This window comes from Onychomys torridus, chromosome 18 (assembly GCF_903995425.1).
Source record: "Onychomys torridus chromosome 18, mOncTor1.1, whole genome shotgun sequence".
Lineage (NCBI taxonomy): Eukaryota > Metazoa > Chordata > Mammalia > Rodentia > Cricetidae > Onychomys > Onychomys torridus.
In genome coordinates, this window is record NC_050460.1 from 57,348,987 (window position 1) to 57,370,343 (window position 21,357).

General features: G+C 46.4%; 2 protein-coding genes across 3 annotated transcripts in view; both read left to right on the forward strand.

Moving 5' to 3' along the window:
* The first annotated feature begins 1,145 nt into the window (after positions 1 to 1,145).
* On the forward strand, positions 1,146 to 2,044 carry Vpreb3 (V-set pre-B cell surrogate light chain 3). 2 transcript variants are annotated; one of them, XM_036167271.1, is made up of 2 exons: positions 1,146 to 1,197; positions 1,725 to 2,044. In XM_036167271.1, exons 1-2 carry the CDS (start codon positions 1,146 to 1,148, stop codon positions 2,042 to 2,044), a joined length of 372 nt encoding a protein of 123 aa, XP_036023164.1. The 2 variants fall into 2 exon arrangements, with proteins under 2 accessions (XP_036023164.1, XP_036023165.1); XM_036167272.1 differs by having other exon boundaries at positions 1,146 to 1,195; positions 1,762 to 2,044.
* A 10,327-nt stretch (positions 2,045 to 12,371) lies between these two features.
* LOC118569447 (sodium/glucose cotransporter 1-like) overlaps positions 12,372 to 21,357 on the forward strand; it is a 53,683-nt gene continuing 44,697 nt past the window's right edge. The window contains exons 1-3 of the mRNA XM_036167194.1: positions 12,372 to 12,500; positions 18,112 to 18,216; positions 18,701 to 18,760. Of these exons, the coding sequence (XP_036023087.1) occupies positions 12,372 to 12,500; positions 18,112 to 18,216; positions 18,701 to 18,760 (294 nt within the window). The remainder of the gene's footprint in view (positions 12,501 to 18,111; positions 18,217 to 18,700; positions 18,761 to 21,357) is intronic.

The window sequence follows — 21,357 nt, forward strand, 5'->3', positions numbered from 1 at the left end:
CGTGGTTGGACAAAAGAAGCGAACATGCAGGCTGGAGAGATGGCTCAGAGGTTAAGAGCACCGACTGCTCTTCCAGAGGACCTGAGTTCAATTCCCAGCAACCACATGATGGCTCACAACCATCTGTAATGAGATCTGGTGCCCGCTTCTGTATACATAATAAATAAATAAATCTTTTAAAAAAAAAAAAGAAGCAAACATGCATACATACATACATACATACTCTACTTAAAGTAGAATTTCTACAGCAAACAAAATGAATCTAATGTCGTAGGAACCAGAACAACTGTTCCTTGGGAGGTTGTATTAATTTCCCATCCCTGTAACAACTATCTGAGATAATCAACTTAGAGAGGAAAGGTTAGTTTTAGCTCATAGGTTTGGAGTTTCAGTCCACAGCACATTGCTTCTGGGCCTGTCATGGTAAGGCAGCATGCCATGGAAGCATCATGGCAGAGGGTGTGGGGTAGAGCAAGGTCATGGCAGGCCCAGTAGCAAGGGAGAAGAATCTTTGGTCCCTCTATACCCTTTAAGGGCATAGTCTTCTTGATCTAAAGACGTCCCACTAGGCCTTTACCCTTAACAGTGTCAAGCTGGGGACATCTGGGCCTTTCTGAGGACACTCTAGAGCAGTGGTCCTCAACCTTCCTAATGCTGCGACCCTTTAACACAGTTCCTCATATTGTGCTGACCCTCAACCATAAAATCATTCCACTGCTACTTCATAACTGTCATTTTGCTACTGTTATGAATCATAATGTAAATATCTGTGTTTTCCGATGGTCTTAGGTGACCTCTGTGAAGGGTAGTTTAACACTCCCAAAGGGGTTCGGACCCACAGGTTGAGAACCCCTGTCCTAGTGGATAGCCACTGTTAAGGACTAGAAAAGAGTATGAGGGGGCTCTCTGGGGAATTCTGACTTGCTGGAACTGGATGTGAAGAACTTCTGATCTCCCACTGGCTCTGTTGTCAGGACATTTGGAAGACAGGGCCTGACACTGGCCCAGACACACACTTCCCTCTTCAATCAGTGGGCTGATTTGCATGCTCTGTTGTGGGCCAGAGGCTTCCCCATCCCTGTGACCACAAGCACCCAGAGCACAGCTCAGCAGAACAACTCTCGGTCAGCCTTCTGCCTCTGGCCATGGCCTGCCCTGGTTGCCTGCCTCTCCTTCTGACCGGAGCCTTCTTGGCAGGTAAGACTCCTCTGGGAGTGAGGTGGGGGTTGGCACTAGCTCAAGAAAACCCACGCAAAGAAGCAAATCAATAGGGTCAGTGGGGTGGATCCTAGGAGGGGCATAGAGGTGGAGAGTGGAGCCTAGGCTCCAGGCAGCTCTGTCCGGGACCAGGGACAACTGTCCTGTGTGGACCTTCATTTCTCCATTTGTGGGTCTCCTGAAAGAGACAACAACTAGTCACCTTGGTTTCTCACAGGGGAAGCAAATATGGACGGTCCCCTTCTCCATAGATCCTTTAAGATCATCCTCGGTGGCCAGAAGCTTGAAACTACAGATGATGGTTATGCATCCTGGAAGGCTCCTGTGGGCAGTTAGCCTGTGGGCAGGGTTTAGAAGAGCTATTAGACCGAGGGGCAAGGGTCCACAGAGTAGGGGTGAGTAGGTACTAGGGGAGCATAGAAGGTTCCATTTCATGCTTGAATACTAGGCTCTCAGCAAGGCAGGAAGGGGCCCAGGCTAGCCCTCAGTGGGTCTGTATCTTTCAGTCTTCCAGCCAATCCTGACCCATCCTGACGCACTGCTGGTCTTCCCGGGCCAAGTGGCTCAACTCGGCTGTACCATCAATTCCCAGCATGCCACCATTGGGGACTTTGGTGTGTCTTGGTATCAGCAGCGCCCAGGCAGTGCTCCCCATCTGCTCTACTACTGCTCAGAAGAGGAACACTATCGGCCCGATGACATTCCGGACAGGTTCTCAGCTACCACGGACGTGGCCCACAATGTCTGTGTGCTGACCATCAGCCCCGTGCAGCCGGAGGACGATGCGGACTACTTTTGTTCCATTGCCTATAACTTCGATCCCTAGGGCTGGGGTATGGGATGAACGTCGTCTGTTCGCCCCCTACTTCTGCCCCTGACCTCCGACCTCTCGTTTTTTTCCTCTCAGTCTTGCTTCCTCCCTTCCTCTGCAATATGAGTTAATTAACATTCAACCCGCCAACCACAGTCACGATGGCCACGAGATCCTGGGAGAAAAAGTGACAAATCAGAGGACGTGGGAGATGAGGTTCTGGGGATTGCTGTCAAGAGGAAACACCTGTGACTCTTAGGGAACAGGCCCAGCCTTGTCCCGATCCCCAGGGGTTTTAGCTTGGTGCCTGACCTTCCAGTGAGCTCAAGAACTGAAGGTAGAGAAAAAGGAACTAATCTTTACCACGGGTCCCCCTTCACCCCCTCATTCCCCCCCGCCTCCAGCTCCGCATGGCTGATTGTGGTCCAACGCTCATTGTTCTTGGGTGGCTGGTCCCCACGGAGTTCCTGCTGGTGGCTTGGGGGAGGGGCAGCCCCTGCTTCTCCCCCTGAAGTCTCTGGACAAGTCTTCCCTGATCCTTGATGGTCAGTGGCAGGTGTTCTCTGAAGGGCCCTGAGGGCCAGGGATGAAGACACTGAAAGCAGGTAACAGATCCTGCAGCATCCCCCCCCACCCGCTCAGAGACAGTGTGTTCTACTGCTTTCCCACAGATGGGTAACCACACCTGAGTAGTCATGGGCCAAGGGGTGGTACAATTAACTGCAGGGCAAATCTTTTTTTTTTTTGAGACAGGGTTTCTCTGTGTAGCTTTGTTGCCTTTCCTGGAACTCGCTCTGTAGACCAGGCTGGCCTCAAACTCACAGAGATCCACCTGGCTCTGCCTCTTGCTGTTAGAAGCTGAACTGAGTGGGATAGGAGCCTTCAAAAAGATTCCTGAGCCAGTGTGGTGGCACGTGGATTTCTGTGACTTAAAGGCCAGCCTGGTCTACATAGGGAGTTCCAGACAGCCAAGGGTAGATATGTGGTGAGACCTTATCTCAAACCAAATTAAAATTCCTGGGCTGGAGGACATATCCAACTTCTTTCCTGTTCCTTGTGTCTCTAAGAAGTGCGCCCCGCCCCCCACGCAGAAGGCATGCAGTTATGGTGCACACCTTTAATCCTTGCACTGGGGAGGCAGTGGCAGGTGGATCTCTGGGAGTTCGAGGCCAGCTTGGTCTTCAGAGAGTTCCAGGACAGCCAGGGGTACACAGAGAAACCCTGTCTCAAAAAACAAAGAAAGAAAGAAGTGCCTCATTTCTGGAGGTGAGCACCTAGATGCAGCGTTTGGGGGCTCCAGAGTCCTAGGAGGGTGCAGTTTACAGTCTTGACTATCTTTGGGCCCTTCAACCTTTAATCTCCCTTCCTCTCATTGCGGTTTTATGTGGGCAGCGAGCGCACCCTCCCGGTGGGTGGGGGGACGACGGGACAAGGCAAGGGTTACCCTTGAAACAAAGGAGCTTCAATCCTAGCCTCAGGGAAGGTGCAGCAGTTAGTTATCTGAGGCTCTAGACGTGCAAAGTTTCCCAACCTCACCGTTTCCTTGTGCAGAACACGGGCTCCACTCTACTCTCCCCACCGCCAGGACGCGGGGACACCCTGCCAACCAGCAGCCTGGCTCAGCAGGAGCACAGATGCTGAGACCTCCGTGAGGCCTAGAGTGGTCCCGGAAGTGCCCACGGGCTCGAGGGAGGATGGGAAGAGGGGCAAAGGGGCAGAGGGGAGGGAGGAGGGGGGAGAAAGAGGAGGAGAGGGAGAAGGAGGGCGGAGGGGAGAGCGAAGGGCGGGTGCAGGGCAGCTGGGTGCAGTTTCACCCCAACCCGGATGCCCCACCCCTCACCCCATCCCAGTCCAGCGGACCCACCTGTCGCTCCGCTGGACCAGGGTGTGGATGCCCCAGTTGGCTTAAAGTCTATGGGGAGCAGTGTCGCCGCCTGGTTTGCGGATGTGTGTCCAACCCTGACCACGCCGAACGTTTGTCCTGTGCCCAGGCCCTGGTGGGCTATGGATTCTCGAGAGAGTTAGAAAGTCTGGGATTCCAAATCTTTGGATTTTTCAGTCTGGCAACATTTAACACATTTGTTGGGGGGACAGGTAAAACACCTTTTGATCATATCAGCCCTCCTTACTTACTCTCCACCAGTTTACCATCTCCAAACTCTCTCATTAAGTGTGGCACGGCCGGGCCTCACTTTCTCAGTATTACTAAATGGTCATTATGACTGGTGGTGCACTGGTGTGTTTAACATCCAACTCAGAGCGTTTGCAGGGCATGGGGAGCCCTAAGCATTTGGGAGGCTGAGACAGGAGGACTGCCACTTGTCCACGAAAGGTAATTTTGGGTAGGGTGTGGTGGTGCTGCCCCAGCAATAGGTAGGCAGAGGCAGGTAGATCTGAGTTCGAGAACATCCTGGTCTAAATAGCAAATTCCAAGCCAGCCAAAGCTACACCGTGAGACCCTATCTAAAAATCCAAATAAATAAATTGATTAAAAATAAAAAGGCAATCTTAGTCTTTTTTTTTCTTTTTATGAGTAGACAGCGCTCCCTGGTGGGGAAACCAAGCAAATTCAGACATGTCCTAGGACGTGGGAAGAGAAAAAGGAATCCCTTATCTCTGCGGGTGTTTCGCTCTTTAAATGTGCCCCTCTTTAAATGTGAAGACTCAGTGCTTGGAGAGAGCCCACAGGTCTCCCTCTACATCAGTGTGGAGTGACCTGGCTCCTGGGTTAGAGTAGGAACCTATATCCTGGAGCAATATTGTCCTTGGCGACTCCCAGGCCGAGTTTCCATAGAGAGCCTCAATCTGAAGCAGTCAGAGACATTTGTTCCATTTGTTCGTGGTCTACTTCTAGGGTCTTGGAAGTTGGCCCCATACTTCAGGGCCTTTCTTTGGAAGGAAGGTTCCCTCCGAGTTCCCACAGAACCTTGGTTTTCCATATCTCAGCCTTTCATATCCCAACCTACCATAAGATAGCTGGGGACTCCATAAAAGCAAAACTATTTCTCTGAGCCCTTGGGTACCAGAATTTCTTTTGGGGCACCAACAGGTTGTGACTTCCAAACATTCTCCCTCCCTTTGAAGGTGTTCACAGAGAAGGCTCCTTCCTCGCCTGGGACTGTTTCCCAGGCCCGGAGGAGGCAGACCTGGGAGAGAGTTAGCGGTTGCTTCCCCAGTACAGCTCCACTGAACCCCCAGGCACCACCTCCCCACACTACAAGCTGCCCTGACATACCTGCTCCAGGCACCCCACCTGTCAGCCGTAAAAGACTACTCTGTGGACCCACCTTCTGGCAATAACCAGCTAGTCCTGTGGATCAGCTCTTTGCTCCCTTCAGCCTGCATGACATCATCAGCTTGACAGAGCCATGTTCTCTCAGTAAAGGCCTGGATCTCAGCTTTGAGGAGCATCCCCCAAGGGGCTTAGTCCTTCACTGGGCAATCTTTCCTCATCATAGGGACTTCTCTTTCAGCTGGCCACTTGTGAGCGTCTTAGAACCTCTTTTATGCTTTTTATACGTGGAAAGCTTTTCACATTTCCCACAAGTTAATAATCCTGAAAAGTTTCCATTTAAGTTGCTGATGGGATTTGTTTCCTGACTGGACTCGGGCTAACATAACAGGGCATCAAAGTGGCCTAGAATAAAGGGGGTGGGGGTTGGGAACAACGCCATACTGCTGCTGTGACTGAGCTAAAACCCAAACCAAAATGAAAACACCTTCTTTTAGAAATGAGTGGGAGATGGGGAATGGGAGGTACCATCGAGGAGGTGTGTCAACATATGGCAGTGCGCTGTGACCCTTTGTAGCCAGATGGGACTTAAATAAGAGAATGGAGGAAAGCAGGGAGAAAATACACATTCATGATATGCCCCTGGTACAAGTAGATATCAATCACCATTAGCTAAACAGGGATTGTTGCATTAAAGTTTCTCTCTCTCCTCTCTTTCTGTTTTTTTGTTTTTGTTTTTTTTTGAGACAGGGTTTCTCTGTGTAGCTTTGCGCTTTTCCTGGATCTCGCTCTGTAGACCAGGCTGGCCCCAAACTCACAGAGATCCGTCTGTCTCTGCCTCCCTAGCTGGGCTTCAAGGCATATGCCACCACCGCCTGGCTCCCACTGCTCTTTATCAAAGATGAAGGAAACTGCCTTCTTGTGGGAATGGAGTGTCCTGCAGTGCTTTGCATCTGGCTTTCTGGGGGCCTTGGGGTTTGCCTTCCCCACTCCATTCCATTTTCTCTAGGTTCTAATAAAAGGGGGCTCCGGGAACTGGTCTTATGGAACACAAACGGGCAGATGTCATGAGTGTTGCTGTCAAATTCCCTAATGCTGGACAGCCCAATGTCAGTGAGAGATAAAACTGAATGATAGCTATCAGCTCGTGTGAACTCGGAGCTCAGGCATATTGATTTGGGTGGAATGCTCTCTCTCTGTCTCTCCCTGTGTCTCCCTCTCTCTGTCTCTGACTCTGTCTCTCTCTCTCTGTCTGCCTGTCTCTCTCTCTGTTTCTGTCTCTGTCTCCGACTCTCTCTGTCTCTCTCTCTGTCTCTCTCTCTCTCTCTCTCTCTCTGTGTGTGTGTGTGTGTGTGTGTGTGTGTGTGTGTGTGTGTGTGTCTCGCTTTCTCCTCTCTTGAAGAAGTGAAACAGAGGACAAAGTCTACTAGGATTAGGAAGATTTAGTCAGGATAGCTGTGTCATAGAAGGCTATTCAGCGGTGTATGGCAGAAACCAAAGATTTCTGGTGGCCATTTAGGATCCAACAAAGACAAATTTGCAAATGCTTCGGATGCAGCTCTAGTAATCCTTGCTGGGCCAAGCACATGCTCGAGAACTGCATAGACTGTGTAGGTTGCTCCGGCTGCATGCTCCAGCTGCATGCTCCGGCTGCATGCTCAGGCTGCATGCTCAGGCTGCACATGGTGCTCAGGCTGCATGCTCAGGCTGCACACGCTGCACATGGTGCTCAGGCTGCCCAGGCTTCACAGGCTGCAAAATAAAGAGTAAAGCTGGAAGCTCAGCTCTCTATCTTTCCAGATAAAAAAAGGAAGAAACCATCACGCCAGCCTGCCATCTTCCCACCCCCTCACGGTGTCCTAGAGAGGCTAGTTTCTGATTTCAGGTGGAGCCCCATACAGATGAGTGCAGACTCTCATCCTCACAGGCCACAAAGCTGTCCTTTTCAAACGTGACCACCATCCCTCATATGTTCTAGGATTTTCACAATCGCACAGAAGATGACAAGGTGGTGGAAGTGTGAGCCTTAGTGATCAAACCAACATTTTAGATAAAACTACTTTTGGGAACATTAAGGAAGTTGGGTACTGTGGACTGGTCATCCAGCTTATTATAATGGACCACTGAGTCCAAGATCACAACCTTCTGACTGACCACCAAGTCAATTATTCTCTCAGATATTGGGCCACAAATCCTGGCAATCTAACCCAGCGACCACTAGCTAGCTAAGTTGTCGGACATCTGCAAGTGGATTGGCCCAACCATTAGATCTGTAGATTGCTTTTGGGAGGATGGTCATTTTCACAGTATTAATCCGAAGGATCCATGAGCAGGTGAGGCATTTCTACCTTCTGGTATCCATTTCAGTTTCTTCAATACTTTAACATTTGTGTGTGTCGTAGGGGGGAGGGGGTTGAGATAGGGTTTGTCTGTGTAGCCCTGGCTGTCCTGGAATTCACTCTACAGACCAAACTGTCCTTAAACTCAGAGATCTGCCGGCCTCTACCTCCTGAATACTGTAATTAAAGGCTCTTAACATTTTCATTGTACAGTCTTTGTTCATTTCCTTGGTTAGATTATTCCAAAAATATTTTTGAGCCTATTGTGAAGGGCATGGTTTCCTTGATTTCCTCTCTGAGACAGGAACTCAATCCTTTTGGCTGAAAACTCAGGGGCATTCAGTCTGAGGATTTGTGGAGACAGGATCTTCCCCTTTCAGCTGAGGAGTTGGTGAGGTGAGACGTGGCTGTGGCTTGTCTCTCTGCTCTTTCAGCATTTACCCCAATATCTGGCTCTGCATTTTTATTATAAGACCAATCAGGATCTCTCTCTCTCTCTCTCTCTCTCTCTCTCTCTCTCTCTCTCTTTCTTCCTGGAAATTTTTGTTGAGAATATTATACATGCATGGCATATATTTTCATCAAATCCAACTCCCAAACTCTTCATCCAATTCTATACCCCCAGCACTAAAAATTCCTAATTTAAGCCGGGCGGTGGTGGCGCACGCCTTTAATCCCAGCACTTGGGAGGCATTGGCAGGCAGATCTCTGTGAGTTTGAGGCCAGCCTAGTCTACAAAGTGAGTTCCAGGAGAGGCATAAAGCTACAGAGAGAAACCCTGTCTCCAGGGGAAAAAAAAATCCCAATTTAATATCGAATCTGGGGTTTGGGGATTTAGCTCAGTGGTAGAGCGCTTGCCTAGCAAGTGCAAGGCCCTGGGTTTGATCCTCAGCTAAAAAATAAAAAATAAATAAATAAAATCTAATTTGTGATTAAAAAACACAATTAAGTAGATTTTTTTTCTTCCAGTATGATCCACTACACAGGTACTCCTGAAAATTTGAAAACATAGTTTATGCTTAGCCAGAAAAAAAAAAAAAAAAGAAATTTTGGGAAAAAGATGCATCCAAGAAATCCCAGAGGCCAGGAAGGAAAAGGCCTTTCCAGGGACCTTTTTACTTGGTGCTGTGGTAGATTGAGATGGCAAGTCATCCAGACACTGCAGACACCAGGTCAGGAATTTATCTTCATTAAGGGTGTCAGGTAGTGTCCTACCAAAGAAAGTCATAGTGAAGCTTCCTGTGGCCAGAGAGCCCAGGTATCCCAGAGCACAAGAGAAAAGAGTGATTGAGACCTTGATGCACAGAATGATGATGTGACCAGGTTGAGGAGGTACATCTGTGTCAACAAAAGAAGGAGCTCTCCTAACATCACAGAGAAGTTAAGTTGGACTACCACACAGATGGGAAGGATGAATTTAGGGTCTCCTGACACCTGTGCATTCCTCATCTTTCTTCTGGAACCAGTGAGCTTGAAAGCCAGAAACACAGCAATGGTTTGGCCAACACGCTGGAAAGAACCACAAAAAACAGAATTTCAAAAGAAGTATTCTGTAAGACACAGGTGACCATGTTGTGATATCCAATATACAGGAGCAGGAGAGAAAGCAGAATGTGAGGGAGAAGAGCAGGATGTAGTTGAGAGTTGTATAATTGGCCTTCATAGCTGGAGTGTCTTTGTGCTTCAACACCCCAGGAACGAGTCCTGTTGCTGAAGAGAAGGACAGGGTCATGCAGCTTAGACCCACCCCAAGGCATTGTCATAAACCAGAAGAGTCACGGTATTGGAAGGCAGTGGTTTTGATCTAACTTGACATACTGGTCCTCTGGATGTTCACACAATCATTTATATCTGATACAGAGAACAAAACAATTATGAGATGTTAGCAGGTGAGAATTTTATTTTATATGAGAATTATGAGAATTTTAACAGAAGACTGAAAAGAGGAAAATGATAAGAATATTTGCCTTCTTACAGCAATACATAACTATCAAATTGTGTTGCAATGTTTTTGTCTTTCATAGATTTTCTCATTTTCTCATGCACTATATCCTGATTACAATTTCCCCTCCCTCTACTCCTCCCACTTTGTCCCCACCTCCCTGCCCATCCGGATCCACTCCCTTTCTGGAGGAGAGACTGTTTCACTGCAGACTTCCTGGTGTTCTGGCTCTTAAAATCTTAATATTTCTAATTACTACCATGTATATAGAAACCCTTGCCATTTGCGCAGTCCTGCGCTTACAGTCTCTGGCTGATGTCTACTGGCCTTGACTAAACAAGTATTCTGTTATTATACATATTAGATACATTTGTACATCATGTGATGGCTAATCGTGGTTGTCAGCTTGGCCACATCTGGAATCAACTAAAACCCAAGCAGCTGGGCACTCCTGTGAGGGATTGTTCTTGATTAGATCATTTGGAATATCTAACCTTAAAACTGGATCTTTTGCGGTATGAAGACTGGTCCTAAATCTAGGTTACAACTTTTGGTGGCAGCCTACTAAACTAAAAGGACATGGAAGAAAGCTTTGCTTTTTTGCCTGCTTGCCCTCACTATCCCTGGCAAGTTCATCCATACTGCTGTGGAGGCATTCCTTCACTGGTATTAGAACCTACTTCTTTAGGATCCCAACATACACTGAAGATCAGCTGAGACATCCAGTCTTGTGGACTAAGCGACTATTGGGTTCTTGGCACTTCTGTTGGGAGAAAACCATTGTTGGACTACCCAGGACACAGCCTATAAGTCACTCTAATACATGCCCCTTTAATATGTGTATAGATATTTGTTCTATAAGTTCTGTTTCTCTTGAGAACCCTGACTCATAAGATGAGTCTGTTCATGGCCCCTTGCACTATTCCCTAATTTTAAGAAGAGGTTGGGGGCTGTTATTTTTGTAGGCCTATGATTGAGGCAAAGACTTTACATTTTGCTTTTATGTTGGTTAGTTTGTGCAGCTCGATGCACACTGGAGTTATCTTGGAGTCTTCATCTCTCTAGGTAGCCAAGGATGACCTTGAATTTCTGATCCTGCTGCATCCACCTCTGGAGTGCTGGGGTTGTACATGTGTGCCAACAGTTCGAGTTTCTGTGGTGCTGGGGACTGAAACCAGGGCTTTGTGTATGCTAAGCAAGCACTCTATCAGTTGAACCACAGCCTGCTCCCACCTTCCCAGTACTTGTCTTGGCCATGCTGAACAAAAGGGGACAATGGAATTCTGCCCAGGATTTTGAAGTAACAGGTTTCTGGTGGCTTTAAAAAGACCTCCCTTACCGCGTCATAGACTCAGACTATTTGATTATTGTGAAAACCAAGGGGATTATTACAGAAAAACTCATAGAAAGGGGTCTGGCACCCAATAATAGATCTATGTCTTAGACATTCTTAGAGTCATTATTATTACTGGTAAGGATTTACTAAAATACATTTTTTTTTTCAATTTTATTAGTTCTTTGAGTTTCATACAATTTGTTTTGTTCCTGTTCACTTCCCTAACTCCTCCCAGGTCTACCTTCCTTTCCTACCCATTCACTTTGTGTCCTCTTCCCCGATCCACTCATCAAGGCTAAAATAACATTTGACAAAGAAATGTACCAAGAAAAATAAAACTGGGCATATTGCTTTGGGATATAGGTTGTGGTAGAGCCCTTGCTTAGCACATACCAGGTCCAGGGTTCCATCCAGTATCCACACACACACAGCATGCACCAGATCTGAGGTTCCATCCCAGTACCTACCCACACAAGCAAAGAAAGAAAAAAATTTTTAAATTGATTCACAAGGGCTGGAGAGGTAGCTCAGTGGTTAAGAGCATTGGCTAATCTTCCAGAGAGCCTCGGTTCCATTCCCAGCACTCACGGGGTGGTTTACAACCGTCTATAATTCCAGCTCTAGGGGATCTGAAGACCATCTCCTGGCCTCTGAGGACACCAGGCATGCCTGTGGTACGAAGGACATAAATGTAGGCAAGATACCCATACAGAGAAAACAATAATTTAAAAATGTTGAATTGTACAAAAAAAACGAGAAGCTGGGATCAACACTACCACCCAGAGCTGTGACCGCAATAAAGGGAAGAATTGCCTTGGCACACAGTTTAGGGAAGTGCCAAAAATAAAATAAAAAAATAAAAAGAAAACCTTGGAAATTAAGGTAGATACCATTTTGATACACCATTTTAATAAAAACTAATGAAAAAAACTACTGTGATCAAAACAGAAACACTGTTTTTGTTTTTTTAAGATAGTGATGCTACTGGTGTCAGTCTCTGCCCCAGAATCCTATATAGCTTGTAAAGACACCATTAATGACCCTCCTTCGGTTGTCCTTGGTTAATCCCACCTGCGCCCAAATTTAGCTGAGGATGATCACGTGTGGCTAATGGAGAGTCGGCACTGGGACCGAGCTGGCAGTCAAAAGGGGTGGGTATCGGTGTTGGTGTCTGTCTGTCTGTTTCTGTCTCTGTTTCTCCTCTTTCTCTCCCTCCTCCTCTTTGTGTGTGTGTGTGTGTGTGTGTGTGTGTGTGTGTGTGTGTGTGTGTGTGTGCGCGTGCGCGTGTGCATGTGTGTGTGTTTATTCAGACCAAGAATAAAAGAAAGGGAAGAAGTCTATGCTTGGGAAGAATTAGGCCCCAGTGACTACTGGGAACCACCAAGGCTGTTTCGTGGCTCTTCCCAGGATGCCTTGCGAACCAGAGCAGAACTGGGTCCAGGACCGTTGCAGTGTTCTGGCTGCAAGAGCTTACCTGGCTCAGAAATGCTGCCATGGACTCCCTGAAAAGCTACCATGGCTTCACCGGGGATCCCCGCACCCTGGACTTAAGTATCCACAGCACCATGGACACACTGGTGATGACTTCGTACTTCTTCTTGGTTCTGTTCTTCGGGATGTGGGTATGACGCGACCCCTGGGCTGGCGTAAACCACTTCCTTCCCGCAGAGACCTGGCCTCCACCTAGCTAGCATCCTGGCGCTTCAGAGTTTATGGCCCTGCCCACCCTTTGCCTAGCCCCTCCCCACCCTTCCTACCAAACCTCAGCTACTTCCGTCAAGAAAACCATTCTGGACCCTTATCCCTTCCTATGTCTTATACCCCCACCCCCCCCCCCACGCCCTCGAAATAATAGTCAAGTAAGTCAAATATGCCTGCCTCTGCTGCCTAGAACCCCAGACCTGAATGGTGTTTTTGAAAGACCTAGTTAGAGTCATGATGATGTCAGCAACTGACACAAATACGCGGCTCTAACACTCGGAACTCTCAGCCAGGCGGTGGTGGCGCACGCCTTTAATCCCAGCACTCTGGAGGCAGAGGCAGGCAGATCTCTGTGAGTTCGAGACCAGCCTTGTCTACAGAGTGAGTTCCAGGAAAGGAGCAAAGCTACATAGAGAAACCCTGTCTCAGAAAACAAAAAACAACAAAACAGCAACAACAACAAGAAAACCACTCTGAACTCTCTCTCCAGGAGTTCCCCATCTGCGGATCTGCCCAATCATGCTGAAAGTATTTGAGATTGTCTTTCATTTGTATTGGATATTTAGGATTATTTACAGTAATTAAGTATTATAACACCTAACCTAGAGGCAATGTAAATCATACAAAAGCATGTACTGAAGGTTGTATCCAAATGTTATATGACTGTTATAAAAAAGATTTGAGCTGAAAGAGCCTCCACACCCAGGCAGGACTCCACTTTGACTTGAACTGAGACACGGAAAGGTTAAGAAAGAAGCAGAAGATGGTGGAGCTCAGATGCAAACCTAGAGCTGCCTGACATGTGATGGACATGAGCATCCTCAAATGTCCTTTTTTTTTTTTTTTTTTTTTTTTTTCCAGACAGGGTTTCTCTGTAGCTTTGGAGCCTGTCCTGGACGAGCTCTGTAGACCAGGCTGACCTCTAACTCACAGAGATCCACCTGCCTCTGCCTCTCGAGTGCTGGGATACAGGCATGTGCCACCACCGCCGGCTGTCGTATTTTTATTTAAAGATTTATTTATTTGTTATGTTTACAGTGTTCTGTCTGCATATATTCCTTCAAGCTAGAAGAGGGCACCAGATCTCATTACAGATGGTTGTGAGCCACCATGTGGTTGGTGGGAATTGAACTCAGGACCTCTGGAAGAGCAGTCAGTGCTCTTAACCTCTGAGCCATCTCTCCAGGCCCAAATGTTATATTCACAAGGGCTCCTTGAACTAATTCTCCACCAACACCAAGGGATGAGAGCACAGGGTCTATTCCAAACAGGAAGGGAAGTCCTGAATGCATATCCATAACACTCAAACAATATCTGTCTTCGCTGGCTTCAGTCATGGACAGTCTGTTTCCAGGGGGCAGGGATTCTTAGTCTTTGAGCATCAATTCTGGGGTTCTTCCTCCAGAGCTATTATTAGGAATCCTCCCTGCAACCCAGATGACTCTTGGCCTAACCCGGGCCCATGTCTGGCCAAGATTTGAGAACCGGGTAACCTATTGTTCCTACTTCTGGGAGATGTAAAACATGTATGGACGTCTGACATGTTTTGACCCCTTCTTTATATTATCTTCATTTTTCTAGACAGGGTCTCACTCTGTAGCTCTGGCTGGCCTGGAACTCACTATGTAGACCAGGTTGGCCTCAAACCCACAGAAATCCACCTGCCTCTGCCCCTAAGTGTTAGGATTAAAGGTGTGTGCCACTACATCCGGCTTTTATTTGTTTTAAATTAAAAAGTCATATACTGTTGTTAATTACCAAATGCTTTACCCTTCAGCGTAACAAGCAAAATGTACATGAAGATTTACATAATAACCCATTTTCTTCCCTCCTCCATCTCATCTTTCTGAGGTAACCAGAGATTGCATCTTTTCTCCATTTTCTCAGTGCTTGGGCAAACATACAGACACATAATGTATATTCTATATGCTCTTTTCATAAAACATGGTCAAATTGCACAGTAGTCTGCAGCGTGCTGTCTTTCCCTACTAAGGTATTTGGAGAGTCCTACACACCAGCTCTTAGCAATCTAGCTTGAAGTTAATTAGCTGCAGACCAGCATATACCATCGGACTCTTCTCTATGAATCGTATCCCACCAGAGTATTTCCGTTTCAGGCTGTACTGTCACAACGACGTGGGACAGTAGAAGACTTCTTCCTGGCTGGCCAAAACCTGCCATGGTGGTTGGTGAGTAAACTTGTATGTGGCTGTTTGCTGGGCTTGTTTTGTTTGTTTTTCAAGACAGGGTTTCTCTGTGTAACAGCCCTGGATGTCCTGGAACTCATTCTTTAGACCAGAGATCCACCTGCCTCTGCCTCTCCAGTGCTAGGACTAAAGGTGTGCACCACCACTACCCAGCCTGTGTTGGCTTGTTTATTATTTTAACTTATATGTCTTAAATCCAAAATAATTTGAAGTTGCTAAATCAGGAATTTCTTTTTTTCTCCCCCCCCCCCTTTTTTAACAGGCACAATTTTGCTATGTAGCCCAGGCTGGCCTTGAACTCACAATCTTCCCACTTTAGCCTCCTGAGTGTTGGGGTAACAATCGGTGTAATAAACCACCAATTACATTTAGTTGATGATTTATTTAATGTCTAAGTATTCTCTTTCCTAACTCTGCCACATGAAAGTGCAGAATGGAAGGTAGGCTGCATCTTAAACATTCTAATGGTGTGTGCACATGTGTGTGCAGGTGTGTAAGTACCTGTGCATGAACATAGGCTGGAGAAGGACCTTAAGTGTCCTGCGTTCTTACTCTTCGCTTTCCTCCCTTGACACAAGGTCTCTCACTGAACCTGGAGCTAGGCTGGCAGCTACTGAGCCCCCAGTAATTCTCCTGTCTCTGCTCCCCGCAGTGCTGGGGGTAGAGATGCACAGCGGCCGTACCTGTTTTTCTAGGCAGGTGGTAAGGTTTGAACTCAGGCCCTCACTTTCGCAGCAAGCACTCTTACCCACTGAGCCACCACCAGTCCGATATTCGTATTTAGACTAGTTATAGTGCATTATAGAAAATAAGTCTTTTGCGAAGTACCCAGGCCAAACAGAGACAAAGCTAAACTTGAACTTATTGGGTATAGCAACACAGAAAAGATCTTTCAGAGGCAGAGTCATGCAAGCGGGATTTGAGGTGGAATATGCCTTTTCCCGGTAGATGGCGTGGGAGGTGTTCTGAGCAGAGGGGACAGCATGTACTGCAGCTTTTGGTGTAGAATAGCTTGGAGCCGGAAGGAAGGAAGAGAGGTAGAAGGTAGAATCATGGTCTGCATCCTAAATAGTGTTTTGCTCACTGTATTTGTTAAGGTTCTCTCTCCAGAAGAACAGAACTGATGATATGCGTGTATGTGTGGTTTATTAGCTAGGCTGACATGAGGTAGCCCAGCAATGGCTGTCTCACTCTGGAGAGGCTGAGAATCCAGGAGCATCTCAGTCCATGAAGCTGGAGGTCTCAGCAGTCCCACTCTGGTGCTGAAGGACAGGAGGACTCCCCGAGAGCTCCTGGTCTTCCGCCTGTGTTGGAATCCCAATGAAGCTGGTTCTAACATCAGTGAAGGAAGGAAGGAAGGCTGTAGCAACAGGCTAGAACTTGCCAGAGTGGGGGAGGGGGAGCAGGCGGTTTCCCTCCAGGTCCTCCTACCTGAGCTGCCACCAAAAGGTGTGTCTCACACTTCCTGCTTTAAATAATCTGATCAAGAAACTCCCTCACAGGAGCGACCAGCTGCTTTCATTTTTGTTGACTCCAGGTTGTCCTAGGGCTCCTATTGTTGTGATGAAATGCCATGACCAAAAGTAAGTTGGGGAGGAAAGGGTTTATTTGGCTGAGACTTCCACATTGTAGTTCATCACTGAAGGACGTCAGGACAGGAACTAAAAGAGGGCAGGAACCTGGAGGCAGGAGCTGGTGCAGAAAGCTTTCTTTTTCTTTTTCAAGACAGGATTTCTCTGTGTAGTTTTGGTGCCTATCCTGGATCTTGTTCTGTAGGCCAGGCTGGCCTCAAGCTCAGAGATCTGCCTGGCTCTGCCTCCTGAGTGCTGGGATTAAAGGTGTGGGCCACCACCGCCTGGTCTCAGTTTGCTTTCTTTTTTTCTTTTCTTTTTTTCTTTTCTTTTTTTTTTTTTTTGAGCTGAGGATCGGACCCAGGGCCTTGCGCTTGCTAGGCAAACGCTCTACCACTGAGCTAAATCCCCAACCCAGTAAAGAACAATTTTTTTTTTTTTTCTAGACAGGGTTTCTCTGTGTAGCTTTTTGCCTTTCTTGGAACTCACTCGGTAGCCCAGGCTGGCCTCAAACTCACAGAGATCTGCCTGGCTCTGCCTCCTGAGTGCTGGGATTAAAGGCGTGCGCCACCACCGCCTGGCCCTCAGTTTGCTTTCTTATAGAACCCAGGGTCACCAGCCCAGGGATGGCACCACCCATAATGAAGTGGGTCCTCAACCATTGATCACTAATTGAAAAATGCCTTACAGCTGGATCTCATGGAAGTCTTTCCTCAACTGAGACTCCTTCCTCTGATGACTCTAGCTTGTGTCAAGTTGACACACAAAACCAGCCAGCACACCTAGCCTGTGCAAACCCAGGTTCTACCCCTACCATCCCATAAAACCTGTGATTTGAGCACTTGGAAGGGGGAAGCAAGAGGATCAGAAGTTCAAGGTCATCCCCAGCTACATAGTAAGTTTGGGTGTAGAAATTCTGCCTAAGGGATATCCCCTCTGCAGAAAATGTCAAAGTCGGTGGATTGCATGTTTTGAACATTACTTATTTGTCTTGAGACAAGGTACCCCATATCCCAGGACGTCCCCAAACTCACTGTGATGCTGGTCTTATTTAACACAGCTGATTTTTCAGCTTCAGCTCACCAGCATCAAGCATCCCAGTAATGCAACCATTTCCCCTCAGTGGGGCTAGTCTGTTGTTCATCCCAGCTGACTCTTCGGCCCCCATTAACCAGACACCACAGACTCTTGGTTCAAAATATCACACACCTGGCTGACTAGACCCCTCAAGGGACACTCTCAAACTTCCCTCTGACACTTCGCAAGCTAGAGTCGTCAGAGAGGCCACAGCCTCAGTTGAGATACTGTCTTTATAAAATCGGGCTTTAAGCAAGCTGGTAGAGCATTTTCTGAATTAGTAATTGATAAGGAAGGACCCAACCTATTGTGGTGGGGCCATGCCTGGGTTGGAAACCCTGGGTTCTATAAGAAAGCAGGCTGAGCAAGCCACGAGGAGCAAGTCAGTAAGCAGCACTCCTCCATGGCCTCTGCACCAGCTCCTGCTCCCAGGTTCCTGCCCTCTTTTAGTTCCTGTCCTGACTTCCTTCAGTGATGAACTACAACGTGGAAGTGTAAGCCAAATAAACCCTCTCCTCCCCAACTTGCTTTGGGTCCTGGTGTTCGGTTGTAGCAATAGAAACCCTAAGACCGTAGGCCAGTGCTCTATGACTGAGTTGCACTCTCAGCCTGTGAACACAAATTTTTGTTACATATGACAATGGTCCCGACACACAGTCTCGTCTTCTGATTTTCAGATGGGCATTTCCATTTATTCTTCTAATACTGGCAGTGGCCACTATATGGGCCTGGCTGGAATCGGTGCAGCTTCAGGAATTGCTGTTGGGGCCCTTGAGTGGAACGTGAGTAGTAACTTCTGAGCAACTGACCACTTGATCATTGTCCGAAGGAGACTCACAAACACGAAAACCAGCTTTTAACCTCGAGTGACTTTTACAGATGTCTTGGAAAGTATAGATGAAAGGAGTCAGGTCTTTGGTTCTTCAAAAGGATTATGCTGGTTTTCATTCCCCTTAGTAAGTCAGGAGACAGAATGCATATATGCTGTGGACCATAGGGAACACAGTGAACCAAGACCTGTTAGATCAGTCAGGTGGTGAGAAGATCATATTACCATTTAAATGTGCATGTGTGCGTGTGTGAGTGTGTGCGTGTGTGCGTGTGTGCGTGCGTGTGTGTGCATGTGTGCGTGTGTGCGTGTGTGTGTGTGCGTGTGTGTGTGTGTGTGTGTGTGTCTATTGACATCTGCAGACAGTAACTGAACCTGCATCTCTTTTAAGTGCTTGACCTACATGGGCCCTGACTTCTGCTTTTTCTTGGTTTCAGACTATATTTATGCTCTTTGTTCTTGGTTGGATATTTGTTCCTATGTATAGCAAGGCTAAGGTAAGTGTCCATTACCGATTATAGTTTATGATATTTAAATAAATATTGCATGTGTAGTAAAAACACCCTGAAGGACAGATTATACTGTCTGTCTTTTGTTCCTGGCACTGACTTTCCTAATCTGACTTTCCTAAAATATACCATTCTCTCTTGGGTAGACAGATCAAGGAGCTATCTGCTTACTTGGGAATTTACAGAAAATATTTCAGAACATTATAAAAATAAGATATAAAGAAATGAAGAGAACAGACATGTTAGTGACTAGACGACTTAGTACCCTAAATGCTATTTCTTCCTAGTTGGCTAAGGAGGGCTCTGTGAGAAACTTGACATGCTTATTCTAAAGTCAAAAGTGTAAGAACAGTGAAGGCCTTGTCAAAGAAAGGCAGAACTGTCTGACTAAACTGACATTTATTAGAAAGCATTAGCAATACCGTATTATATTGATCTAGGGATAAACGTGTTGCTGTGGTTGAGCTCAGTGTCTCCCAGAGATCCAATAAAGGTTTAGTCACCATCTCATGGTGCTACTGGGAGGTGCTAGAAACTTTGAGACAGATGTAGTAGGGAGTCTTTGACCTTGGATGGAACGTTAGGAACCCCAATTCATTCTTCCTTCTCTTTCTTCTGCCCACGAGGTGAATAGCTTCCTCTACTGCACTCTCTTGCTATGATGCTACCACAGGGCCAAAGGAATTGGCCCAACTGGCCCTGGACTATGAGCCAAAATAAGTATAGAGAGTATTTGTTACAGCGGCAGAAAGGTGACTGTAATGCACACACTGACAAGCAGGAAAGGTCAGACACCCAGATCCAATCCCATTTATGGACACTTGACTTAGGACATTGGTGGCACTGTAGATCACTAAGGGAAGACAGACAAGTTGACCATCATGTGAAAAATAAAAATGGATCCACACGCTACACGAAGTGATTTGAGATTGGTTAAAGGCTCAATTGGGAGGTGGGCTGGAGAGATGGCTCTGAGGTTAAGAGCACCCACTGCTCTTCCAGAGGTTCTGAGTTCAATTCCTAGCACCCACATGGTGGCTCACAACCATCTGTAATGAGATCTGGCACCTTCTTCTGTATACATAATACATAAATAAATAAATCTTAAAAAAAAGACTCAATTGGGGAATGCAAACTTGGATAGGAAGGCATAGGATATCTTTATGTCCTTGTAGTAGAGAATGATTTTTAAGTAAGAAAGATGTTAAAGCCTTCAGTCCCTGGCTGATCATTAAGTACACTTGCAGACAAGAGACTCCCTGGAGCCCATCCGGAAAAGGAAAGAGCTCAATCCTGGAAGGACAGGACAGAGCCTGATATGGTGTTTACATTTATTGTTTCACCTCCAACTGAGTATCTTCCTAAACCAGTAGGCAGTAGAAAGCAGAAGTTTTACCAGTTCAAGGTGTCCGAAGATGGTACAGATGACACAAAGAACTTGAAAATGTTGGTAGAAAGCTAAAAAAAAAAAAAAAAAAAAAAAAAAAAAAAAAAAAAAAAAGGCACCAATGATAGGGTTAAATTCCAAATAAGAGTATGAACTACCCAACTCCTTGACTAACTGCTAACTGCACAGGTATGGGGGAAACCTTTAGAAGGTTGGCTAAAAGAACAAAGAAATTTGAGCTGCTGCATGTCACAGGGCAGAGTTGGTGTGTGTGTGTGTGTGTGTGTGTGTGTGTGTGTGTGTGTGTGTTGAATGGTTTTACACCTTGAGCTGAGGGTAGTTAATTGCCTGTGAAAATAAGACACAACAATCCCCAGGACAGTAGGGATTCTAGAGTAGGACATTGCACTATACGCTATAGCCAGTTTTCCTTTAGTAAACATATACTAGATGTACAAATAAGTGGGAAGACAAATGTAAACCACATGCCCGGTAAAATTCCAGTGACTACTTGAGTTGGAATTTTGATGGGGATCGCATTAAATCTGTGGATTGCTTTTGGTAGGATGGTCATTTTCACTGTATTAATCCTATTGATCCATGAGCATGGGAGAGCGTTCCACCTTCTGATGTCTTTTTCTTTCTTCACTGTCTTAAAGTTCTTTTTGTAATACAAGTCTTTTACTTGTTTGGTTAATGTTACTCCAACATAGTTTATTTATTTATTTGAGGTTATTGTGAAAGGTATTATTTCCCTGATTTCTTCCCCAGTCCACTTATCATCTGTGTATAGAAAGGCTATTGATTTTTGTATTCTGATACTTTGCTGAAAGTGTTTATCAGCTGTAGAAGTTTCCTGGTGTAGTTTTGAGGGTTATTTATATTGTATAAAATCACACCATCTGCAGATAAAGAAACCCTGACTCCTTCCTATTTGTATCCCTTGATCTCCTTCAGTTGTCTTACTGCTCTAGCTAAGACTTCCAGTATTATATTAAACAGGTATGGAGAGAGTGGACAACCTTATCTTGTTCCTGGTTTAGTGGAAGTGCTTTGAGTTTCTCTCTGTTTAGGTTGATGTTGGCTGTGGGCTTGCTGTAAATCACCTTTGTTATGTTGGGGTATGTCCCATATATACCTAATCTCTCCAATACTTGTATCATGAAGGGATACTGGATTTTGTCTAAGATCTTTTCTA

What these genes read in the sequence shown, in the direction of transcription:
- Vpreb3 (XM_036167271.1), top strand. Translation starts at nt 1,146, where the DNA reads ATGGCCTGCCCTGGTTGCCTGCCTCTCCTTCTGACCGGAGCCTTCTTG. An exon ending in GACCGGAGCCTTCTTGGCAG is followed by an intron (nt 1,198 to 1,724) that starts GTAAGACTCCTC and finishes TGTATCTTTCAG; the next exon opens with TCTTCCAGCCAATCCTGACC.